Genomic DNA, 21,457 nt, shown 5'->3' on the forward strand with positions numbered 1-21,457 from the left:
AAATGAGCACGAGATTGCCACTCCTATTCGAGTGGATTTAGCACCAAGGTTTTTGCCCGAATTTACCTACCGATTCTAATTTTTTCCTTTATTTTCAAACGATTCTTAATTAAAAAGAAAAAAAAAAGACATTTGGGCAAAAATTGAAAGAGATTAAATTTGAGTAATTTTCCCTAAACCGAGACATTGAGTTTGGGGCTTTCGCAATGGAGCCCAATCTATGGTCCACAGGGCGCCCAAATGCAGCTGGGAAATTATAGAAAGAAAAAAGAAGAAGCCTGTTCTGTTCGTCTTTCGTCTCATTTCCGGCGATTTCTTCTCATCGCGACTGAATTTCCCGACAACCAAACAGGTCTGCGATCTTACTCTTCCATCTTCTATGCATCCACGGATCGTTATGTTCGTTGTTTCCTTCGTTTAAGGCGTTTATGTTTTCATCGATACAGTAAACTCTTCCCGGTGTACCGCCTAGGGTTTTGCTGGTTTTCGATCATTGAATTCAGTTTCATTTTTCCCCTCCCTCTTCCTTTCTTCACCTTCCGTGGTTTTTGATCGCTGGATCCCAACAGCATTCGCCCTTGGGGATTTTATACTCTTTCTCCAGTTCCCATTCATGTCAATGGAAGTTTGTTTTCTGGGTTCTTCTGAAAAAGGACAAAATATTGTTTTATTTATTAATGTTTAAATGTGTTTATAAACAGAAGGTATTGGATGAAATTATCTATCTCAGTTGGTTCCTCATTTCGTTGCAGCTTTGAGAAGTGTAGCTGATTGACTTACAATGTTCAAAAATACGTTTCAGTCCGGATTCCTCTCTATATTATATAGCCTCGGGTATGTTTAAATTTCTTAACGCTAGTACTTACAAATACAATCTACCGAATTTGTTGTTTTTTCAATTCCAGGTACTGAGGATTTGTTTTATTTTGTGTACCCATTTTTTCTGTAGGAGCAAACCCCTTCAGATATGGGACAAAGAAGGTGAGTTTGTTCATCTGCTGACTGATGTCTTTGTTTTACATTTGCTTCACATTAAATTTTGCATGTTTGGTGTTCGATAACGTGGTTATGGTGTTCTTGAATGGTTTGAAGCAGCAATGAAAGCTCAGTTGTTCATTATACTATCCCAATTTAGTTGTGTTAGTTTAGGTGGAGGTACTCAATTATGCAGTTAACTTTGGAACGGTATGTGGAAATTGGTATAACTTGATTTTGAGGTTGATTGTTTGTACGAGAGACAACTTTGAAACTTATAATTGTATAGTTTGTATGAACGAGAAGCTCTTATTCCATGTTCGCTATAGCAGGAGTCCCTCAAATGTTAATTGTCATTTCATATTGCAAATAGAAAGGTATAGTATTTGTAATCTCTAAAAGAGAGGACGGTATATGGATGTTCGTTACTATTTTGATTTTTGACCTAATGCTTTAAATAATGGATGATGGAGAATATTACTGGTAGTCTATTTAGGACTTCTATTCCATAACTTAGAAATTTAGGCATCTTGTTCAGTTCATATTCTTGTGATGTAGAAATTCTTTGATGTTCTAGCTGGGATTATAGGGCATTGTAGGTCTTGTTTGGATTTTGTGGGACTGTAAAATATACTAATGAAGTTAGGGCATCAATGTTCTTGGTGAGAATTTATAGTTTTAACCCTTTGAGTTTCTTGACCCGGAGAAACTCCAATGTTTAAAAGAGTGCTTATAATGTTGTTACTTTTCCTTTTTAGCAGTTTCTAATGGCCACATCAAACGGCCCCAGGATGAAGACATCCAATCAAATGTTCTTGAAATTGTTGGATCAAAAATACAGTCTACCTACATAACATGCCCTGCGGACCCAGCTGCTACACTGGGTATAAAATTGCCATTCTTGGTTATAATCGTGAAGAATCTCAAGAAATATTTTACTTTTGAGATTCAAGTTCTGGATGATAAGAATGTCAGGAGACGCTTCCGGGCTTCTAATTTTCAAGTGTGTAAGTCTACCTTTTTTAGCTGCTGTTACTCAAGCTCTTTCACTCTATCTTTCTCTCACGAATGCACACTCATGCATGAACACTTACTCCCTTTAAACATAAGAACTATTCGGTCATCGAAGGACTTTAGTTACTATTGCATCTATTTATGGGTGATACTGTATACGGTGACATTTTGCTTAAGAGGGATGTAGGAATCTTTTTCCTCGGTCTCAGACAATGCTGTTGCTAACTGTGATGATAATTCTATGACTAAAACGTATGACGATGACATATGTCTCTTCTATTATGTAGGCTATCACTAGAGTTAAGCCATATATCTGCACCATGCCGCTAAGGATGGATGAAGGTTGGAACCATATCCAGCTAAATCTGGCTGACTTTACCAGGAGGGCATATGGTACGAACTATGTCGAGACATTGCGAGTTCAGGTACATGCAAACTGCCGCTTGAGGAGGATATATTTTGCGGACCGCTTGTATTCAGAGGAGGAGCTTCCACCAGAGTTTAAGTTGTACCTCCCTACTCAGGTGAAGTTTTAGTACATGCCAACCAGCATTTTGTTTCTCCATTTATATTTTATCTATCCCTCAACATAATTTTCTTACAGAGAGCATGATAAGGTTTCTAGCATAGCAAAGCTTACATGCTGTTACTTCTGGAGGAGCTAAGAGTTGTAACACTACTCTCTTTACTAGAAGGCTGTCCCCACTCCAACCAAGAAGCAGAAATGACATCAAGTTCTTCAAGTGTTATGTTCTATGTTAAATCCTTTATGACTGAAGTTGTGGACATATTGTACTATGTGATTGCCCAATCTGTTTGGTAAGGTAATGAAAGCTTGAACGGGATAATTAGTAATTGTATTCATGAGCTTGTTCCTGTTTTTTTTTTTTTTGGCTGGGAAATGGGATTTAGCTAGAATTGAATGGCTGTTGGATGATTTGGAATCGTTTAACATGTTTTCTTGACTTGTGGTGGTTTGAATGATTTCGTAGTAAGAACTCGGTTCGATGGATAACTTCTTAGCTCCTATTGTAATATGCATTGCACTTTGAGTATTTACTTGTGCAAATTGCATATTATTGGATGGTGTTTATGGCTTCATACTGTTGCATATGCAATCATGAAGAGTGTAAGCAGTTGGATTGAGTTCTTTTGAGGTTGTAACCGAAGCCGAAAACCGAAGTCGAAGCTAAAAAACCGACCAACCGAATTGTCTACTTGAGGCGACTATAATCGAGCTGACTATATCGAACTTGGTCCAATTTAGAATGGAAGTTCAGGAATGGGGACGAAAAGTTTCATTTCCTTTTGATAACAATATAAATGAAATTAATTTGTGGGACTTCAGTTTGTGAATCTCTCCCCTAGTCTATTTCTGCAATTCAATCTCATTCTTATTTTTTACTTTGTTGCTTCCACACTTTTTCAATAATTAATTTTTACTTTTTATTTATTTCTCTCTAATCTATTAATAAAATTCATAATTTTTTAATCGATTGGTTTACAATTTTACTTTTCTCCTTCCTTTCATATATAATACTAATGATTTTATTATAGGATATTATAAAATTTTCAATTTTTTTATGAATTATTTAAATTTACTGTTAACATTAAATTGATGATCATTAAATAATCTAACAATAAGTTTTAATAATATTTTTATATTAATGAGAGTTGTTTAAATAAAAATAGCAATAAAATAAAATAAAGTCATTATTATTTTAATTAAAAATAATATTTACTTTGGATTAGGTAGAAATAAGAGAAATATTCTACATTATCATTTCTATTTTAATTTCAAACAGTTTTAGTAAACTTAAAAAGAAATTACTATTTTGGAAGTGGTGTCTCACACTAAACAACACATTAATTTACTTCCTAATGGAATGAATCTTCCTTCGACCCATCACTTTTCGTGCGACAAGTAATTAGCTCTAAACATATTCATGTATTAGGGTGAGTTTGGTTAGTAATCTAAAAACAAGAGATTTAATGAAAAGTAAAGTTATATTTCATGCTTTCAATATTAATTTTTTAAAAAACGTGTTTGATAGCAAATTTAAAGATTGAATCTAATTTAAAAATTTACTGAAAATATATTTAGTAATATATTTGTAAGCTAATAGTACTACCAACTAAATATTCAGTTCAATCTAAAATATTATTAATTATTTTATTAACACATTATAAATGTTGTATAATTATTGTTACAGTATTATATAATTTTCATATATTATAGGTTCTTGACTTTAAGAAAAATGAAAATGAGTTCATAACGAAATAATACATTTATCAAAAAAATTTATTTCTTAAACGTGTGGGTAGCATACAACGTTTTTGCAATGGTGTGAGAGGAAGAGATCACGCAGTCCAGTGTTTTCCACATGTTCACTTCAAGTTTTAATCACCTAATTTACTCGACAGATTAATTTATATGCAACGTACATATTAGATGTTCTTTCAAGATCCATTATGAAATAACTTTAGTTGTAGCCAACATAAACATATCTCAATTGGTAAAGACATCTATCTACAACCACGAGATCGTGAGTTCAAATCACTCACCCTACATTGTATTATTAAAAAAAAAAAAAAAAAAAAAAACTTATGTTGCAGCATTTGGATAAATTGATTCATCTAGACTGTCCTCAACTTCAATTTCGCTTCGCTCACAATAAATAAGGGTAAAACAGAAACACAACGCCTAAAATGAAGCATTAATATAAGTAAGAATGGTTGTATGAAAATTTGAACTATAATAGATTATGTTACCGTCTACAGAGGGCCTCGGCCTCATTAGCCTCTGATATAGTTCGACTAAATGACAAGATAACTTAGAATCCCTTCTTGATCATGCTAATCCTGAAATTTGTTAGTATGCAACTGTTAGACATTGTGAAGACGGGCTTGTATTTCAAACAAATGCAGTAACATTAAGCCATACATGAAAGGTCGAACATCAATGTCAAAATCATACCTCAACTCGATTGTATAAGCAGCCTCGGTAGATGCCGAATCAGCAACACAACACAGCAACTTTTTATGGAGGGAAGATGATCATATTTCCTACAGTCAAAACATGAGAGGTCAGCCAGAGGGTTAACGAGTACAGAAAATGTCAGCGAACTTAGTGTTGAAGGATGTGATCAGATCAGAGAAACCAAACCACAAACTTGCTCTTACATCACCAACAACAATAAATAACAAAAAGGGATGAAATTTTGGTGTAAAATAATGTCGATATCAAGGGCAGTTCCATTTCCCTGAATAGTAGATGTAACAGAAAGCGAAAGAAGAATCGACAGAAGTAGGACGCAGACTTCAATATTCCTCTACTTATATTATATTTCTCTAAACAGTTGATAAATTTATTGATTTCCTATTCTTCGAACCGGTGTAGTTCAAACTTCTATATTTCAGAACAACCAGGAAAGTAGAACATAAATTATTGATTAATACACCAACAGTAGTTGAAAGACCAGAAAAACATGCAAAATTTTAAAACTGTGGTCAATTTGCCACTATAAGGGGGACCGAAAATTCCCTCAAAATAGAATTAGTCAATTAGAAAATATGCACCTTGCTAGATATTATGGAAGGGCTGCCGCACAAATCAACCTGCAGTATCCAAATCAACCTCTGCATCCGTCTCGCCATCAATCATGCCCGGCTCTACCTCGGCGTCAGCTTCCAACTGGCCTGACTCTTGACCAATATCTGTGTCAGAGCTTTGTTTATTTTCATCTGGAGTTGGAGTACCACCTTGAGATACATTGCCAGCAGCTACAGTTGTATCGACATCCATGGCTGCTGATGGCCCATCAAGGTCGCTTCTGGTTCCTTCACCATCATTCTCACTTGCTGGTGTTGCCATCTTTTGCCAAAATCCATAGGTAAGATAATTATAGAAAATGTTACAAACAACCTAGAAAATAATAACTTCTGCAGTGAATATCAATACTAAAAATTAAAATGAAAACTTAAGTGCATAAGACCCCACGACCATAGTTTTACAGTTCAACAATATTTTGACGTTATTTCATATACACAATCTCCATAGAGATCACAGCTTACCCAGTAAAAACATTCTGACATTACCTCGGAAGGGCTTTTTCTTGATTTGTATGACTAAAATGCATGTAAACTGAACTTTACCTGATTTTCTTCAACTTGACGAACAGACCCTTTTGTTTCTTCCTTCTTAGCACGTTTAGATCTCTCATTTGGTTTAGCTTGGTATTTGGCTCGTACATCAGGTGGCAGGAGTTCCAAAGGGACGACTCCTTCGATGCCATGGTCGGTGAACTGTAATTGCACATTGACTCATCAGGATTATATTTTCTTCATTAGACCGAATCCTAAAAATTTTTATTCAATTTAAAACCATACTCGAGAGAATCCCTCCAAGTCTTGTCGAGCTGAGAACCGAAGACCTTTCCAGCAATAAACCTGAATCAGGAAGAAACATACCAAATGATTAGTAATGTAATTGTCGAGTTGTTATCTCATTAGTCTATATCAAACAATACGGAGTTAAGAGATTTACAATTAATGATACGACTTTTATCGAAGTATGTTCTTCGATTAATAGACGTTAGATATCCATAAATGAATTAAATTTACCCAACCCATCAGCTTAAGCTTTTGCGTTGAGTGGTGGTTTATTCATCCTTAGCATCCAATCAGAGCGGGAGGTCTTGTGTTCGAACTCCTATATTGTTGTTTCCTCCCCATTTATAATGGTTTCCTCTTGTTGGGCCTTTATGTAATTATCTAACCCCAAGTGAAGGGAAGTGTTAGATATCCATAAATGAATTAAACTTATTCAGCCTATCAACTTAAGCTTTTAGGTTGAGTGGTCGTTCATTCGTCATTTGCAATAGAATAAATAAATCTTGGCACTTGTTGAACTTTTTGAAATGTATCAACAAAGTAGATGTGGTCCAGACCATCCCGCCAAGAAGAAAGCTAAGATCATATGGCTATAAATGTGGTTAAAACAGTTTTTATACTATCTGATATCTTATCTTCTCCTAAACACCCACCTACCCTAAGCAATTTAACAGCTGCAAGACATGATAATGAATTCAATACTATGAACCAAAACTTACTCGATTATTTCTATGATGATATTCAGCTTCAATCCCAGCAGACTCATCCATCTGAAACACAAAAGGAATGAAGTTCATCCTAATAGGTGCAATATATATGTAGTTTTTTTGCAATGGAAAAGATCAACTGAACCTAATAGTAATTTACTTTTTATTTGAAAATTAAATGAACAAATGGGTAACAGTATGATTATTCAACTCAAAGTGTAAAACAAGGTGCTTAATATGCTTACATCTTCTGCCAAGGGTTTCCAATACTCTGAAATTGCAGGAGTACGGACACGTTGAGGATCAGTCAAGGCATTCTGAGGTAATAAAAAATGTTGCCAGTATTTATAGTCTATAGAATATAGATACGTTAAATATTAATTCCTAGCAAGAATAACCAGTGGTAAGGGACAACTGCACACCGGATTTTGATCTGCCCACTTCCACAATTGAGAGAGTTCTTTATTCCCCAGTCTCCACCTTGGCCTACTGGAGAAAGTTTAAGGCGAACCGATGAATAACAGTGGCAGGCATGGAAATCACTTTTTCAATAGAAAACCGACCTTCATTAAGATGAATAAAAGACTACAAAAAGGGCCCACCTAAAAGAAGGCAAAGCCAAAAGGTGGGGAGAACAAAAAACTTACGAAAAGGAACCTCAACTTTCGATAATAAAAAAATAAGATAATTACAAAAAAAAATTGAATTTGAAAAAATAAAATAAGATAACCCCAAGAACCAACCTCAATTCTTAATATTTATCATTTTTCAGCATTTGAAAAAAATCAACAAGAACCAACCTATTCATTCAAACATGATATTGTATATATGCATGTATAAAAGTCTTCACAGCAAACAGTATGACTAGACATCCTAAAATCAAAAGGGGAAGACCATAGTTGACGTGGAACATCCCTCTTGAATAGTTCTTGTCAGTTCTTTAGATCTTGGTTGTAATCTTGATCTTATATTACTTTATGGTAAGTTCTTGTAAGTTTAATAGGTTTCAGGTTTTATTTTACAGCCGGTAACCTATTGTTAGTCTATTTACAGCAGGTAACTTGTTAAAATGGCTGTTAGATTGTTACCGTGGCTGTTACGTCTCCCTATCCAGCCTTCCCTCTTTTGGGCTGCTTTGTATCATTTTTCAATGAATTGATAAAAGACTCCTCACTTGAATACATCAATAGTTATTCCAACTGCACATGCAATCATGTAAATTGAGAAATATGGAATGTCATGGAAACAATTCATCAGACAATCGAACGTCTAACTATAGATCCCTTTAAATAAACCTGGGAGTCGCAAATATAAATCCATTCAAAATCATGGTAATAAAACTTTAATGGTCACCTTCATAAAATAGTAATATCCTATAAGTTTCTCAACATCAAACATTTTAGACCTTTTTCTTTATAAGAAACAAGGGATGTAATGAAACTGAAAATATGCAAATAGGTAATCTGAACTTCTCGACTGTTTAAGAAAAAAAGGCTTGCTCTTATCCAAAGAATAAAATTAGACCTAATTTTATTTGAAGAAAAGCAATTTTTTTCTCTATTTATTTTCAATAAGAGAAAATAATCAGTATTTTCCTAAATTAAATTGTCATTATTCCTGTTGATGTACATCTGCAACAAATTGTTTCCTTTTTCCTTCATGAATTGTGTTATATAAAATGATGTCACCTACGGCTTGATCATCTTTCTACCCTTCTTTCACAAAATAATTTCTTTCCTAGAAGACTATTCAGATAATGTTTGTAGAAAGATGGAGAATAAATAACTTATTTTGAAAAAATAGCTTTCAATGTTTCGTCTCCTCAAGTGTTCCATAATTTCTTTTTCTTTTTTTTTTTAATAGGAAACAGAAGTGCTCCATATTTTCAACTTAAAGATACTGATAACTTCTGTCTAAACTAGTTTCAAAACCTTAATATTTATAAACACATTTAGCCCACACAAAACTGAAACCTGGTTCCACCACGCCCAAAAATTTGAGAGTGCATTATGTCCATTAATTAGAATCCATACCGTTTTTTAGTTCCATCATTGCTGGTTTTCTTCTCAGTTGGTTGCTTTTCAAAAGGAGGGCAACCATCACGCTTCCACCATACCTACAAGTACATTTGGGAGAACATTTAAGCTATAAATTGTCATTGCTTAAAACAAGAATGTCACAAGCAGGAGAGTGAAAACAATCCTCACCCAGTTATTTTCACGTTCTAATATATGCTCAATTTTCTGAAGGAATTCTTTCCCTTTAGGCGGTGTCACCTCCAGCAACTTCTTCACACGCTCCTCACAAGATTTAATTTCTTCTCTCTGAATTTTAAATAATTTTTTAGAAAATATATATATTATTATATGCATTTAGAATTAGAAAAAAAAAAAAAGTTGACAGAAATTGGACTGAAGGACATCTCACAACAATGGTAAAGAAAAATATACAACCTTTTGGGAGTCGGAGCTTTGCTCCCCTACACCCAAGGGTACCCGTGCCCGCCCCAAGAAAAATATACAACCTTTTTTTTTTTTTTGATAACTGGGAGATGGAGCTTTGCTCCCCTACACCCAAGGGTACCCGTGCCCGCCCCAAGGCCCGGACGTGGGAGACATCAAGCGTTTTTAGTATTAAGCTCACTATGAAGGTTCAAACTTGGGATCTCTAAACCAGTATGACCAAGAGACCTCAAGCCTTGCCAACCAAGCTACCCCTTGAGGGCTAAAAGTATCCAACCATTTTATGTTAGTTAAAATGAATCAGAAGGAGAAAGATAAAATGAAAAGTTTATTTTACTTGAACCAATACAGTATCAGCATCTAGCTATCACGTTATAGTTAATAAAATAAAATTGACACTCCCCGACACATCAACGCTGATGTTGGAAAGTTCTCATAGGAAAAATACACACCTCCACAGGAGTTTTTGTTGGCTGTGAAACAGGGGTGAAAAATGCAGCAAAGTAGCATTTAACCAGGAATGGTTTTTACTTTTAAGTAGGTCATTTATCATCCGAAAGAAAAACAAAGGGGTCTACCACAATGATAGGCTATAAATCTAATATTATTGATAAGCAATACCAATTAAACAAATCAACAAAATATAACATAGAATATTCATCTTTTTGGGAAAAAAAAAAAGGAATAATTTCTAGAAATTAATTTCATGGCTAAAATCAACAAGGAATTTTGTAATTTCGGATTCAAGTAAGATAGTGGAAGTGCGGAACATCTACAACGGCTTAAAAAAGCAATATGGTACTAACAATGGTTTCAGAAGGAACGTCTTTCTCATTCTTTCCCGGGGCCTATGGTATAGCAACAAAAGAACTAATTAGTAATACTTCAAACTTATAGAAACAAGTTTGCATAAGAATTTAAAAAATAAAAAATAAAACATACATCGTACAAATTACCTTCAGATAATCAAACAATATAAGGCACTGCACAAGAACGTGACGTCGAAAACTTGGATCCTTCAACTGCCCGGAAGAAAGATAACAAATGCAACATAAGTAATATTCATACAAAATTTTTTTTATTAGAAAACCTGCTTCCATTGAGAATAAATGAAAAAAACACTAAAGGGCATACCAACAAAAAGGCCAACAAAAGGGACACCCAAACCCCAGACTAGCTATACAATGCAATAGTAATAATCACACAATTCAGATTGAACTTACCTCTAAACCCATCAGTTTACTACTAGTAAGATATTTTATGCTGAAGGATGCAGCCTCTTCCTCTAAGATGTTAGCATCTCCCTCTTCATCAGACAAAGGTTGTGCATCAAAGGTATTCAACACGATCTATGTTGCAAAATCCAAAAGAAATTCACTTCATTGGATATATATATATTTGGGAAGTAAAACATATCACAATATATAAGTTAAAGGACAAAAAAAATCACACGAGCTAATTCTATATAGTAATAATAATAGACAAGAACAAAAAGCTATATCATACCATTAAACTTGACGTAAACTTTTGCCACTTTGTGGAAGCAAGAGAAAGGGAGGCAGGATTGCAGAAGTATTCCTGGACAAGAATATACATTGAAATTTTCAGTATGATTACCCAAGAATTGATACATTTAAATTTCACAAAAAAAATTTCATTAGCACCAGAAATATTATAAGGTGTGTCCATGAGATAGTTATACTATTTTAATGAAATTAATTAGTAGAACCATTTTAATGAAATTAATTAGTAGACTGTGTATTATGCATGTACTTCTAAAAATTCATAACTATATAATTAAAAGAAGAGCATGTTCATTCGGTCAAAATTCAAACTGACCAATAATTTCTGCCTATCATGGCTAAGAACACTAGTACTTACGTAATAACCTCTATTTACAATGCTGATATGAATAGAAAGAAGAAAAAAAAATGTTCAGATATCATCTACTGACATCACTAAAAACATTGTAATACTTAGAACGAGCATGGTCTGAAATCTTTTTTTTGCTACAATATTGATAATTCCAAGTGAATTTTAAAAGATCAATCCTGGCTGTATATGAAAAGGTTAGAGAAATTCTATATGGACAAGACTTCCAGAATCGGCTTCAAAGATGAGAGGCAATTTTCTCAAACCAGAAACCCAAAACACCCACAGACCACCACTTTATGTTCCAACATTACCTGTAAACTCCAAAATGTCTTGTAAAAGTTGAAATCAATAGAAAATCCTGAAAACAAAGAAATGGAATATCACAAGCTTGAGTCTTGCTCTATATTTAAAAATAAATAAAAGCATGAAAGGAGCAAAAGATACTCCAGTACTTTGATCTTCTAGAATGAAAAGAATATTGGCATCAAAGCAAAGATTAAACGCTGCAATAGCATACCATCAGGGGGTTCTTTCTCGTATTTTGTTTCATTGGAGGTGTTAAACACTCCTTTTATATTTACAGCTGCAACAATAGATCAAGAGAACAATATATATGAAAAAAAAATTAAAAATAACATTACAATATGGAGATGAGTGTCTGAAACACATACCAGAACGTTCAGATAAAGGGAAAAAATGTGCCAGAAACATCAGAATGCGTCCACAAAACACCACATCACTTGCCTATAAATTCAAATCAAGAAATTTGTACCATAATTAATTCTTTTACAAGAGAGAGAGAGAGAGAGAGAGCTATGGCTCAACCATCTGCTGATTGGCAAAATTATTTTCTAATAAGAACTGTTGATCATGAATCAAAGTGAACACAAATTTTCCTGCATATATTCTTTTTATGAGCAAATAAATATAAGTTGGCCTTAAGGATAAGCTTAACAATCTATAGACAGAAATTAATTATGTATGTGTTTATGTTCCTTTTTTTTTTGTCAAATCAGTATCCTGTTTGCTTGTTCTGGTGACAACCAGTCGTGTTTTCAGATTTCATCACACAACCATTTGATTTTTTTTTTTTATAACTAGGACTCGGAGCTTTGCTTCCCTATACCCAGGGGCACCCGCGCCCGTCTCAAGACTCGAACCCAGGAAACATCAAGGATTTTTGGTATTAAGTTCACCAGAAGGTTCGAACTTGAGACCTCTAAGTCAGTATGACCAAGAGACCCCAAGCTATTGCCAACTCGGCTGCCCCTTAGGGGCTTACAACCATTTGATTATTAACTAACAAGGTGCTAAAGCTATAGCTCAATGCTGTCAAATCTACTTTGTGGAGAATTGGCTGGAAAGGAATAGCAAATATTTTTAACAAAGAGGAAAAAGATTGGTGAGAGGTACTCGAATTAGAAAAGTTTCATGCCTCTTGTTGGGCCTTCAAGTTTTGTATTTATAATTTGTTTGTTATTAACACAAATTGGGTTGGTTGGGAGGGAGAAAGGGAAGTTCTTAGATATCAATGAAAGGTTTGTTCTTGTTTTCTTTTATTAGGAGAGGAAAAAAAAAGAAAAAAAAAACCTCCTCAGGTTCTTGCAATTCATTATAGTACCTTTGATAGACGACGGAGCAACTGATTGCACGTTCTCAACATCACAAGTTTTCCACGTGCAAAAAGCTCTTGCTGGTTACAAAAAAGCCATGCCATTTCAAAGCAAATGAAGTTAGAGAGAATATAGGGGTTCAAATTTTATTTAAAAGAAAAATGAAAAGTTTTGTGCAGGTAACAAGAGGAAACCTTTCCCAATATATCTTGTTTACTCTCAATGTAACCAAAAATATCTTTGCAGTTCCTCAACGTTGACATTTCAGTCAGATCCTCTAACAGCTGGAATATCATGCCTCCTTCAACATGCTCTTTCTCACAAAGATATAGGACAATGTCTAAGGCAAGAATGAACGCATTAAAATGATTAAAAAGTGCCCAAGACTAGATATAAACATTTTCATCACTAATGCAGCTCCAATGCAGTAAAATCTTCAGACAAACTAAAATACGAGGCCAAAACTAGATAATTATTGGCTACTGCCAAAAGAAGATGCATCAATGAATGTTCAAAAATTTGCGTTACAACCCAGCCATCAAACTTGAATATTAAAGAAAGATTTGAAGAAAAAGAATCCAATGTTTCAATCAAAGATGGGGTATAGGTGCTCAGTTGCAAGAAAAAGCATACAAGTTTTTATTAAAGATGGAGTCCGTGAAACTCATGATGCAAGTGGGTTTAATTGTCAAGTTAACATGACAATAAATCGTAGGTTCCCACTTTATCTACAGAAGATCACTCATTCATGCTTCCAAAAGAAATTGAAGGATGCTGAATGGCTTTGGCATTTTTCCTATGATTATAACTTCATAATGTAGAAGAATATGGTGACTTCATTTCATGCTAGTACATTTTCTTACAGCTTTCTTGTACTTCCATTTATCTTCATGTCATCTCGTTCTGAATTTTTTTTCTGCTTCTAAGGTATCGATTTATTTGGAATGGTCATAAATTAATAATTCAAATTTACTACTTATTTTAAATGCACAAAACAAAAAAAAACCTACACCAATTCATAAATCATACCATAAAAAATTAAAAATCAGATCACTAGGCTACAACAAAAAGTTTGACTCTAAGAATATGTAATACCAAGAAGACGAGGAATGTGACCCTGTGAAGTTTCCTTGTCATCAATAGACATCCCATACTGCATTGTTGGCTCCGCTGATTGAACTGCAGATGACTGCACCAATATCCAATTGAAAATAAACTTATTTGCAAGAAGTAATAGAAAATCCAAATGTGAGGCTGAAGAATGATATCCAAATTGTCATATGCATGATTAATGAAACCTAAATCTCAATTAATGAAGCTTCATAGTGTAACTTACCACCAATTCTTGAAGTAATCGACGTAGAATATTTTCCAGCAACTGATTTTCATCTTGTGCCAATTTCGTGTGCTTCTGTCAAGTGAAAATTAAAAAGAATCTGATAATAAGAACTGACAACAAAATAAACACTTTTAGTTGTTTTATATATATATATATATATATATTGAAATTTTGTTTTTCTTTTTTTAAATAAACAAAGCATTTATTAAGATAACTGAAAGTGTACAAATGGACCTAAAAAACAAAAGAAACCTATACAAAAAAATAAAAAAATAATAAAAAAAAATAAAACTTAAAACTGGAGTTTAAAAAAAAGAGCTCCACTCGACAAGAATAAGTGACAAAGGATAGTTACAAAGCTCCTTAGAATTGGACACCCCAAAAAGGGTATTGAACCTAGTCAAAGACTAAACATGCTCCAAGGACGCTCATGACGGGTAAAAAATCTCTTATCCTCTCGATTCAAATACCTCGGTCTCCATACTTAGGAAATATGACTTTTCTTTATATCTGTGAGTGTCCGGGCCAACTTACACGCCCCTGGACTAATCTCATGGAGCAGCCGCTTGACCCTACAACATTTGGTGCCGGAAAGCACATAGAAATTTATTCTAAGGTAGGTGGCCATCATAAGTTTGAACCCATTCTCTCTCAATTTACCCCAGCCCCTTAGGAAATATGATATCAATCTTGAAAATTCTGACGTTTCCACTTATAGGAAAACTAATCAATCAAAAAATGGTGTTCATGGTCATTAGTTCACTCGTATAATCATTCAAGTGGAAGGAATCCTCATGCTCCAAAGGGCACAATTAACTCTAAACCTAAGCGGTTTATCAAACATCTCTACTTAATTTCTAACCATCTTTAAGGTTCCCAAGGAAATGGGAAAATTTTACTGGGAGAAAAATAAGATTGTAGGAAAACGACAAGGAGGGAAGGGAGCCAGCATGCTTGACTGTACTTATTGTTGAATTGGACCCTTTATTGATCCCCAATTCTTGAGTGCTTGGGAAGCTGGAGGAGATGCCATGTCCCCTGTCTTTTTTTGTGTACTCTTTGAGTAATGAAATCTTTGTGTCTCTTATTGAAAAAGAGAGAACAAAAAAATAACACACACACACACACACACACACACACACAAACACAAACAAATGATCAACCAAAACAAAATAATCCAAAGAGAAAAAACAAACCAGAACAGAGCCCCCAACACTCACAGAACCTAAAAACTTCTAACTCTAAATTTATTGGTCAAATTTGCACTTTATATCTGACTCTAAAATATTCAATACTCTATGAACTTGTGATATGTTATTTGCATATGCCATACAAGTAGTCCGATGATTACAGTGTAGCTAGTAGCTACCTGAGGTCTGATAACTTCTTGAACTGTCTGCAGAGCAAAATTTTCTGGTGGCACCGTTTGCAATATGGCCTTCCGGAACTCTTCCTGAATAAAAAAAAGAACACGACTGTATAATGATGGGAGAGCAGTATATACACACTGATTTAAATACAAGATAAATTTCTGGTTCTAAATGCATAGGACCAAAAAACTCATCTAAACCCGTATATCACCAAACACGGATCAAATTGTTCATGAAAAAATACCAGCGTTTGCAGCTGATATTACAGCCAGGGGTTCAGTTTCCTTCAAACTCTGCTCGATTTTAAAGGAAAGGGGAGATCTAGAACTTCATCTTCTTTAATACAACCTTTTTAACTTAAATTTTTTGTTGATTACAGCCTGGTTAAGAACCTCAAGCAGTAGAAAGAGGGAAAATCCACGTTTCCTCCCCCGCTTCAAAAAGAAAAAGTTTCCGGTAACCCATAAAAAGTTAGAAAATCGTAATAGATAATCCTAACAAGTAACAACAGATATTCTCCCGACCCAGAAGAGAAAAAAAATCCACTCAAAATCATCAGTTGAAACAAACACTCCCGTGTCGTAACCAGCAAGAATCACAAAGACAATTTGAGACTAATGTATTAATAGTGATTGCCATCCATCCACACTGCTGATAGAAGGTCTGAAGAATCCCAAGCTACAATTTACGCTTGAACGAAAACCAAACAAAAACAAAACCAGAATCGAAGAGAGTAAGTTTACCATGTCGAAGATTCAGAAAAATGCACTGCCGAGAAATTCCTATGCGTTCTTGAGACTGAAGCATCAGCTTGCAGAAATCATGTCGACTCTCGCCACAGCTTCGAACTTCGAAGTCCCTGTGAACGAATAAAAGAGAATGCGATAAAAGGGTACTCCTGCAATTTCCTTGTGGAATTGTTACTTCTTTTCTCTTTTTCTTTTTTCCTTTATAAAATTAATCGATTTTCGCCCTTTAATCTTTTTTATTTTTTTATAATCCCTTTTAATTTATATTTGATTAAATTAACTCCCTTTTTTACCTGTTAAATTTAATCATGCACTTCCACAAATCGAGCAATTCTTTCCTTCACTTCCAACTTTGGCTAATTTTGATTATAAAAATATCTCCAAATTCATAAATTTCAATTAAAATCAAACCAAATAAATTTTAATTTTAATTATTTTTAATACTGGTGACTAAATTGAATAAAAAACGAATGAAAATCAAAAATTCAAAATAAATCATGTTACCCTCCTTGTGCAGAACTCTGTCTTCGTCTTTCTATGTTGCCATTATTTTAAAATTAACAATAAAGGTATCAACTTCGTAATGTCATCAGTTTTTTTTTTTCCTTTTTCCTCTTTAATAATACAGTATGTGGGAGTGAGGATCCGAACTCTCAATTTTATTGTTAGATATATTTGCCGTAATCTGCTGAATTATGTTCTGGTTGGCAAAGTTTGAAAGTTAAAACTTTTATAATGTATATTAAAGAAGTAAAATGAACGTGTTAATGTCTATCTTAATACCAATTAAAAACGTTTGGACAAATTAGCGTTTGACGTCGTACAATTGATTAAAATAGTGTTGATTACGGGTGGATGTAATCGACCCACAAATACAATAGAGTTTTTTTTCTCTAAAAAAAAAACAAGAAAAGTAGAGTTGGTTTAGTTGGATATGGTAACACAATAGGTAAATTAACTTTACATAAAAACAAATTGAGTTAAATTGACTTATACCCTAAATTTCATATGATTTGATGCTACTTTTAATTACAATATAAAGGGAGATAGAAATAGTGCATCGCATAGATTGATGGATCACTCTACCTGATTATAAATCTATTTTTATAAACTTTGGCCAACATTCTAGTAGTCTTATTTCACTCACATTTAATTATTAAATTTACCATTTAATTTGTATAATTACTTAATTAGCTCAATCTCATGGGCTAATATGTCCATAGACCCTATTATCCATACACTAAGTCAAACTCTATTTTTTTTTTAAATACAACATGGTGAGGGTGAGGGTTCGAACTCATGATCTTTTGGTCAGAGATATGTACTTTAACCACTTGAATTATGTTCGATTTGGCACTAAGTCAAATTCTATAAAGCTTCGAAAATGTAATGAGTCATTTCATATCTCATTGGATAAAGTAATAATAGATCTAATTTATTATTAACCGTGGATTTAAACTACTTATAAATAAAATAATCAATATCATGTAATTTTTATTCCAATCAAATGTTTGTTGGAGGTCAACCAGTTAAGAAAAAACTTAATGGATCTACAACTTTTAAGGGCTGCACACTGCAAATTCACCCTAAATCGAGAGTTGCACTCTCACGCACTGCATGATCATGTCCACAAATATACTAATAATCGCTCATCAATCATTCATGAGGTGATATATGGTTTCTGTTGGAGTTAGATTGCCACTTGCACTCGATTCTATATTTCGTTCATCGAGTCTTATTGATATTTTAATGGATAGTTCCAGGGGTCAGATAATGACGAAACAATGATTATTGGGGTATCGAGCATCTTGGTACCATGCTATCAAAACATTGAATCCAACACTACTAGGACAAAAATAATATTAAAAAGTAATTACAAATATTTGTTTGAGCAATTTAAGTGTTTTTTGTTGCATGAGCATAACTTGGTGGTAAATGACGTATATTAATTCATTTGAAGTTTGAGGTTCAAAATCACACATCCCACTTTTTCTATTTTTATTTTTTATTTTTTAATAAAACAATCGCGAGTAGATCAAACTGTCAATCTTTAAGATGGTGTATTAAAGTGCCTTATCAATTTGAACTATGTTTAGATGGATATCATCAAACGTTATTGAACCACTAAAAAAATATATACTTTTTTAAAATATTTTTATAATTATCAAATCACTTTTTATGTTTAGGAAGTTTTAATATTTTAAATTGTGTTTTTTTACTACAACATGTGGGTGAGGATTTGAACTCTCAGTCTTATAATTGGATACATGCACCTTTATCTGCTAAGTTATGCTATGGTCGACAGTATTTTAAATTTTCGGTGACCTATTGTGCTTGAAGAAATCACCCCTAAATTATTTAGATTGTTTGACAACTTTCAAAATCAATTTAACTCACTTCCATTTTGTGTTAGATTAAATAATGTTAATTATCAAAATTACGATTAAATTGTTTCATTTCGATTATTAATATCAACTTAGATTTATTATTATTTAATTGTGAAATTGATGAAATTGGAATTTAGAAGTCCAGCTGGATAAGAAATGACTTGTTGGGTACTAGGAAGTCTAACGAGAGAAATCCACAAACTCAAGTCTACGAGACAAAACCAACTAAGTAATTGTTCAAATTAAATAGTAGTTTTTAGGTTAAAAAACATATTTAGTTTCTTTTATTTTCATTAAAGTAACGATTTAATTCCTATACTTTGAAATTCGTTATAATTTAGTCTCTGCTGTTGAAAATTATCAGAAAAATGACATGCAGTCATGTCTGTGTGGATAAATAATTAATTGTCCAGCTGTGCGATTCGGTTTGATTTTCAGTCGGTTCATGGTTGATTCGATTTAGGGTAAAAAAAAAAAAAGGAAAAGAATGAAAATATTGGATTGATTCAACGTCCCCACCCTCACAACTCTCTCTGCTTTTGAGTTTATAGAGATGGATTATAGATTATAGACAGCAGGGAATCTCCACCATTGCTGTCTTCTTCCTGGAGCTGTCAACACTACGATGAAAAATTCTCTCCCTTCTGATATTGGCTCGTGAAGCATCCCATTATCCTCAATTTCCCCTCACCCAAAATCAAAGAAAGAACAATATATATGAGCGATTTACAATCTTATGGCACAATGATAGTGAGAGACTAAATCAGTTGGTGGAATTGAGATTTCGGATCCGAGCCTTCTCGCCGCCTGGTGTTCTTCAATTCTCGAAACGAAAAAAGTCCGTTTGTTTATCTTTCAAGAATTATGAAAATGATTTGAAAGAAAGGGAGAAAATGAACTCTGTGATCAGATTTAAAATTTCATTCTCATATTTTAAATTGATACAGATTATCGGATTATGTATTTAATTCTCGTCTTTTTCAGAAATCGATTATTTAAGCTGAAGAATGAACCTAATAAAATCAGCATCATGCTCTAGTTTCTTCCGCCAACATTCTTCGAGAACTTCAACCGGTGGTGTAATTATCGATTCTTCGAGGTCATCGCTCCAACATTTCCATTATTTCCCTTTTTTAATCCTAAATCGAATAAAACTGGTACCGGCCGCAAATTGGGAAAATTTCTAGTCGTCTGGTAATAGCTTCCATACTACTCCTATTTAAATTGTGTCATGTGTAAAAGAGTTAGATCATTGTCTAAATACAAATATTTTTAATTTTTATGTGGGATCCGCGTATTTAAAGGTAAAATTGATACACTCCATCTCATTTTCTTTCTCTTAAATTAATGGTGTATTCTCTTCCTTATTAAATTTTATTATATAAATAAAATTAATCAACCGTATCTCACATTTTTTTCTCTTAGAGAAGATGTAAATAACATTGAAGAGATAAATAAATAATAATTTCTAAAATATCTAATAAGAGAGAAGGTACAATTAATTTAAGAGAAAAAATGTGAGATACGGTTGATTAATTTTATTTATATAATAATATTTAATAAGGGAGAGAATACACAATTAATTCAAGAGGGAGAAAGTGAGATAAAGTGTATCAATTTTACCTTTAAATATGCGGGTCCCACATAAGATTAAAAATATTTTTATTTAGATAATGATAAAACTTCTTTACACATCATACAATTTAAGTGGGAGTAGTATGAAAGTTATCCCTACTATAGGACGGCTATAAATTTTCCCCCGCAAATTAAACCGAACCGCACAACGAATTAACATGTCCACACAAATCCTAGTTGGCAGCCACATCAATTTTCTGTTAATTCTTAACCTAATTTTTAACGGTATGGACTAAATTGTAACAAATTTCAAAGTCCAGGGTATAGGGACTACATTGTAACTAATTTCAAAATATATGGACTAAATAGTTACTTTTGAAAGTTCAATGACTAAATCGTTACTTTATTGAAAGTATGAGGACTAAAAGTATTTTTTAACCTAGTTTTTATAGTTAAAATCGAGTTGAATATACTTAGAGTGATGTGTCAATCTATAGGATATACTATTTCCATCTCATTTCATATTGTTGTCTATGAAATAAAAAATAACTCATTATTTCTCCCACATAGATGCCCTCACGTAGGATCAAGGACGATATCTAATAGGTAAGGACTATGATCTCTAAGCTATCAAAGTAAATGGAGATACATGAAATGCACGTGTTAAAATATAAACAAAAAAACCACTCACATACCTATTAAAAGAAATAGTCATTGGTTATTAAAGTCTACCTTAGAACTTCATATACCCCTCTCACATTCATGTCACACATAAGTATAATTCAATGATTAATATACCTATATATATATATTTTGAGGTCGAATTGAACCTTCGAACCTACACGTGTATTGAAAAACTGTTTTTCCACATTTCTACGTACCTACACAATCCTCGTAAAAACATTACGAATGACTTATTAAAGCTTTTGACAAACTATGTATATATATGTGTATATATACACACACATACATATAACATGAAAAAATCCACATACATTT

At 33.3% G+C, this 21,457-nt stretch overlaps 2 protein-coding genes across 4 annotated transcripts; one reads left to right on the forward strand and one right to left on the reverse strand.

The window, feature by feature from the left end:
* The first annotated feature begins 192 nt into the window (after positions 1 to 192).
* Positions 193 to 2,970, forward strand: BUG22 (cilia/flagella-associated protein). 3 transcript variants are annotated; one of them, XM_022283590.2, is made up of 6 exons: positions 193 to 352; positions 753 to 834; positions 950 to 981; positions 1,734 to 1,978; positions 2,277 to 2,513; positions 2,594 to 2,970. In XM_022283590.2, the coding sequence occupies exons 2-6, from the start codon at positions 782 to 784 to the stop codon at positions 2,600 to 2,602; spliced, it is 576 nt and encodes a 191-aa protein (XP_022139282.1). In that variant the 5' UTR covers positions 193 to 352; positions 753 to 781; the 3' UTR covers positions 2,603 to 2,970. The 3 variants fall into 3 exon arrangements, with proteins under 3 accessions (XP_022139282.1, XP_022139283.1, XP_087984490.1); XM_022283591.2 differs by having other exon boundaries at positions 1,737 to 1,978; XM_088128364.1 differs by lacking the exon at positions 193 to 352 and having other exon boundaries at positions 730 to 834.
* A 1,599-nt stretch (positions 2,971 to 4,569) lies between these two features.
* Positions 4,570 to 16,666, reverse strand: THO1 (nuclear matrix protein-like protein). Its single transcript, XM_022283452.2, has 23 exons — positions 16,491 to 16,666; positions 15,747 to 15,830; positions 14,375 to 14,449; positions 14,134 to 14,227; positions 13,233 to 13,378; positions 13,047 to 13,118; positions 12,097 to 12,169; positions 11,943 to 12,008; positions 11,737 to 11,783; positions 11,057 to 11,128; positions 10,774 to 10,899; positions 10,507 to 10,572; positions 10,357 to 10,398; positions 9,296 to 9,412; positions 9,122 to 9,204; positions 7,511 to 7,577; positions 7,334 to 7,405; positions 7,101 to 7,151; positions 6,379 to 6,438; positions 6,145 to 6,294; positions 5,569 to 5,863; positions 4,967 to 5,055; positions 4,570 to 4,851 (listed from the first exon to the last, which is right to left on the reverse strand). The coding sequence occupies exons 1-21, from the start codon at positions 16,491 to 16,493 to the stop codon at positions 5,603 to 5,605; spliced, it is 1,827 nt and encodes a 608-aa protein (XP_022139144.1). The 5' UTR covers positions 16,494 to 16,666; the 3' UTR covers positions 4,570 to 4,851; positions 4,967 to 5,055; positions 5,569 to 5,602.
* Between the last annotated feature and the right edge of the window lie 4,791 nt (positions 16,667 to 21,457).

This window comes from Momordica charantia (genome assembly GCF_013281855.1).
Source record: "Momordica charantia cultivar OHB3-1 chromosome 9 unlocalized genomic scaffold, Mcharantia_2.0 BLBB01000009.1, whole genome shotgun sequence".
Classification (NCBI taxonomy): Eukaryota; Viridiplantae; Streptophyta; class Magnoliopsida; order Cucurbitales; family Cucurbitaceae; genus Momordica; species Momordica charantia.

Excerpts from the sequence above, each read along its gene's own strand:
- BUG22 (XM_022283590.2), top strand. The coding sequence starts at position 782 with ATGTTCAAAAATACGTTTCAGTCCGGATTCCTCTCTATATTATATAGC. Across the intron at positions 835-949 it reads TCTATATTATATAGCCTCGG|GAGCAAACCCCTTCAGATAT; the intron begins GTATGTTTAAAT and ends TTTTTTCTGTAG. Across the intron at positions 982-1,733 it reads TCAGATATGGGACAAAGAAG|CAGTTTCTAATGGCCACATC; the intron begins GTGAGTTTGTTC and ends TTTCCTTTTTAG.
- THO1 (XM_022283452.2), bottom strand. Across the intron at positions 12,170-13,046 it reads TGCTCCGTCGTCTATCAAAG|GCAAGTGATGTGGTGTTTTG; the intron begins GTACTATAATGA and ends TTGAATTTATAG. Across the intron at positions 11,784-11,942 it reads CGAGAAAGAACCCCCTGATG|GATTTTCTATTGATTTCAAC; the intron begins GTATGCTATTGC and ends CTTTGTTTTCAG.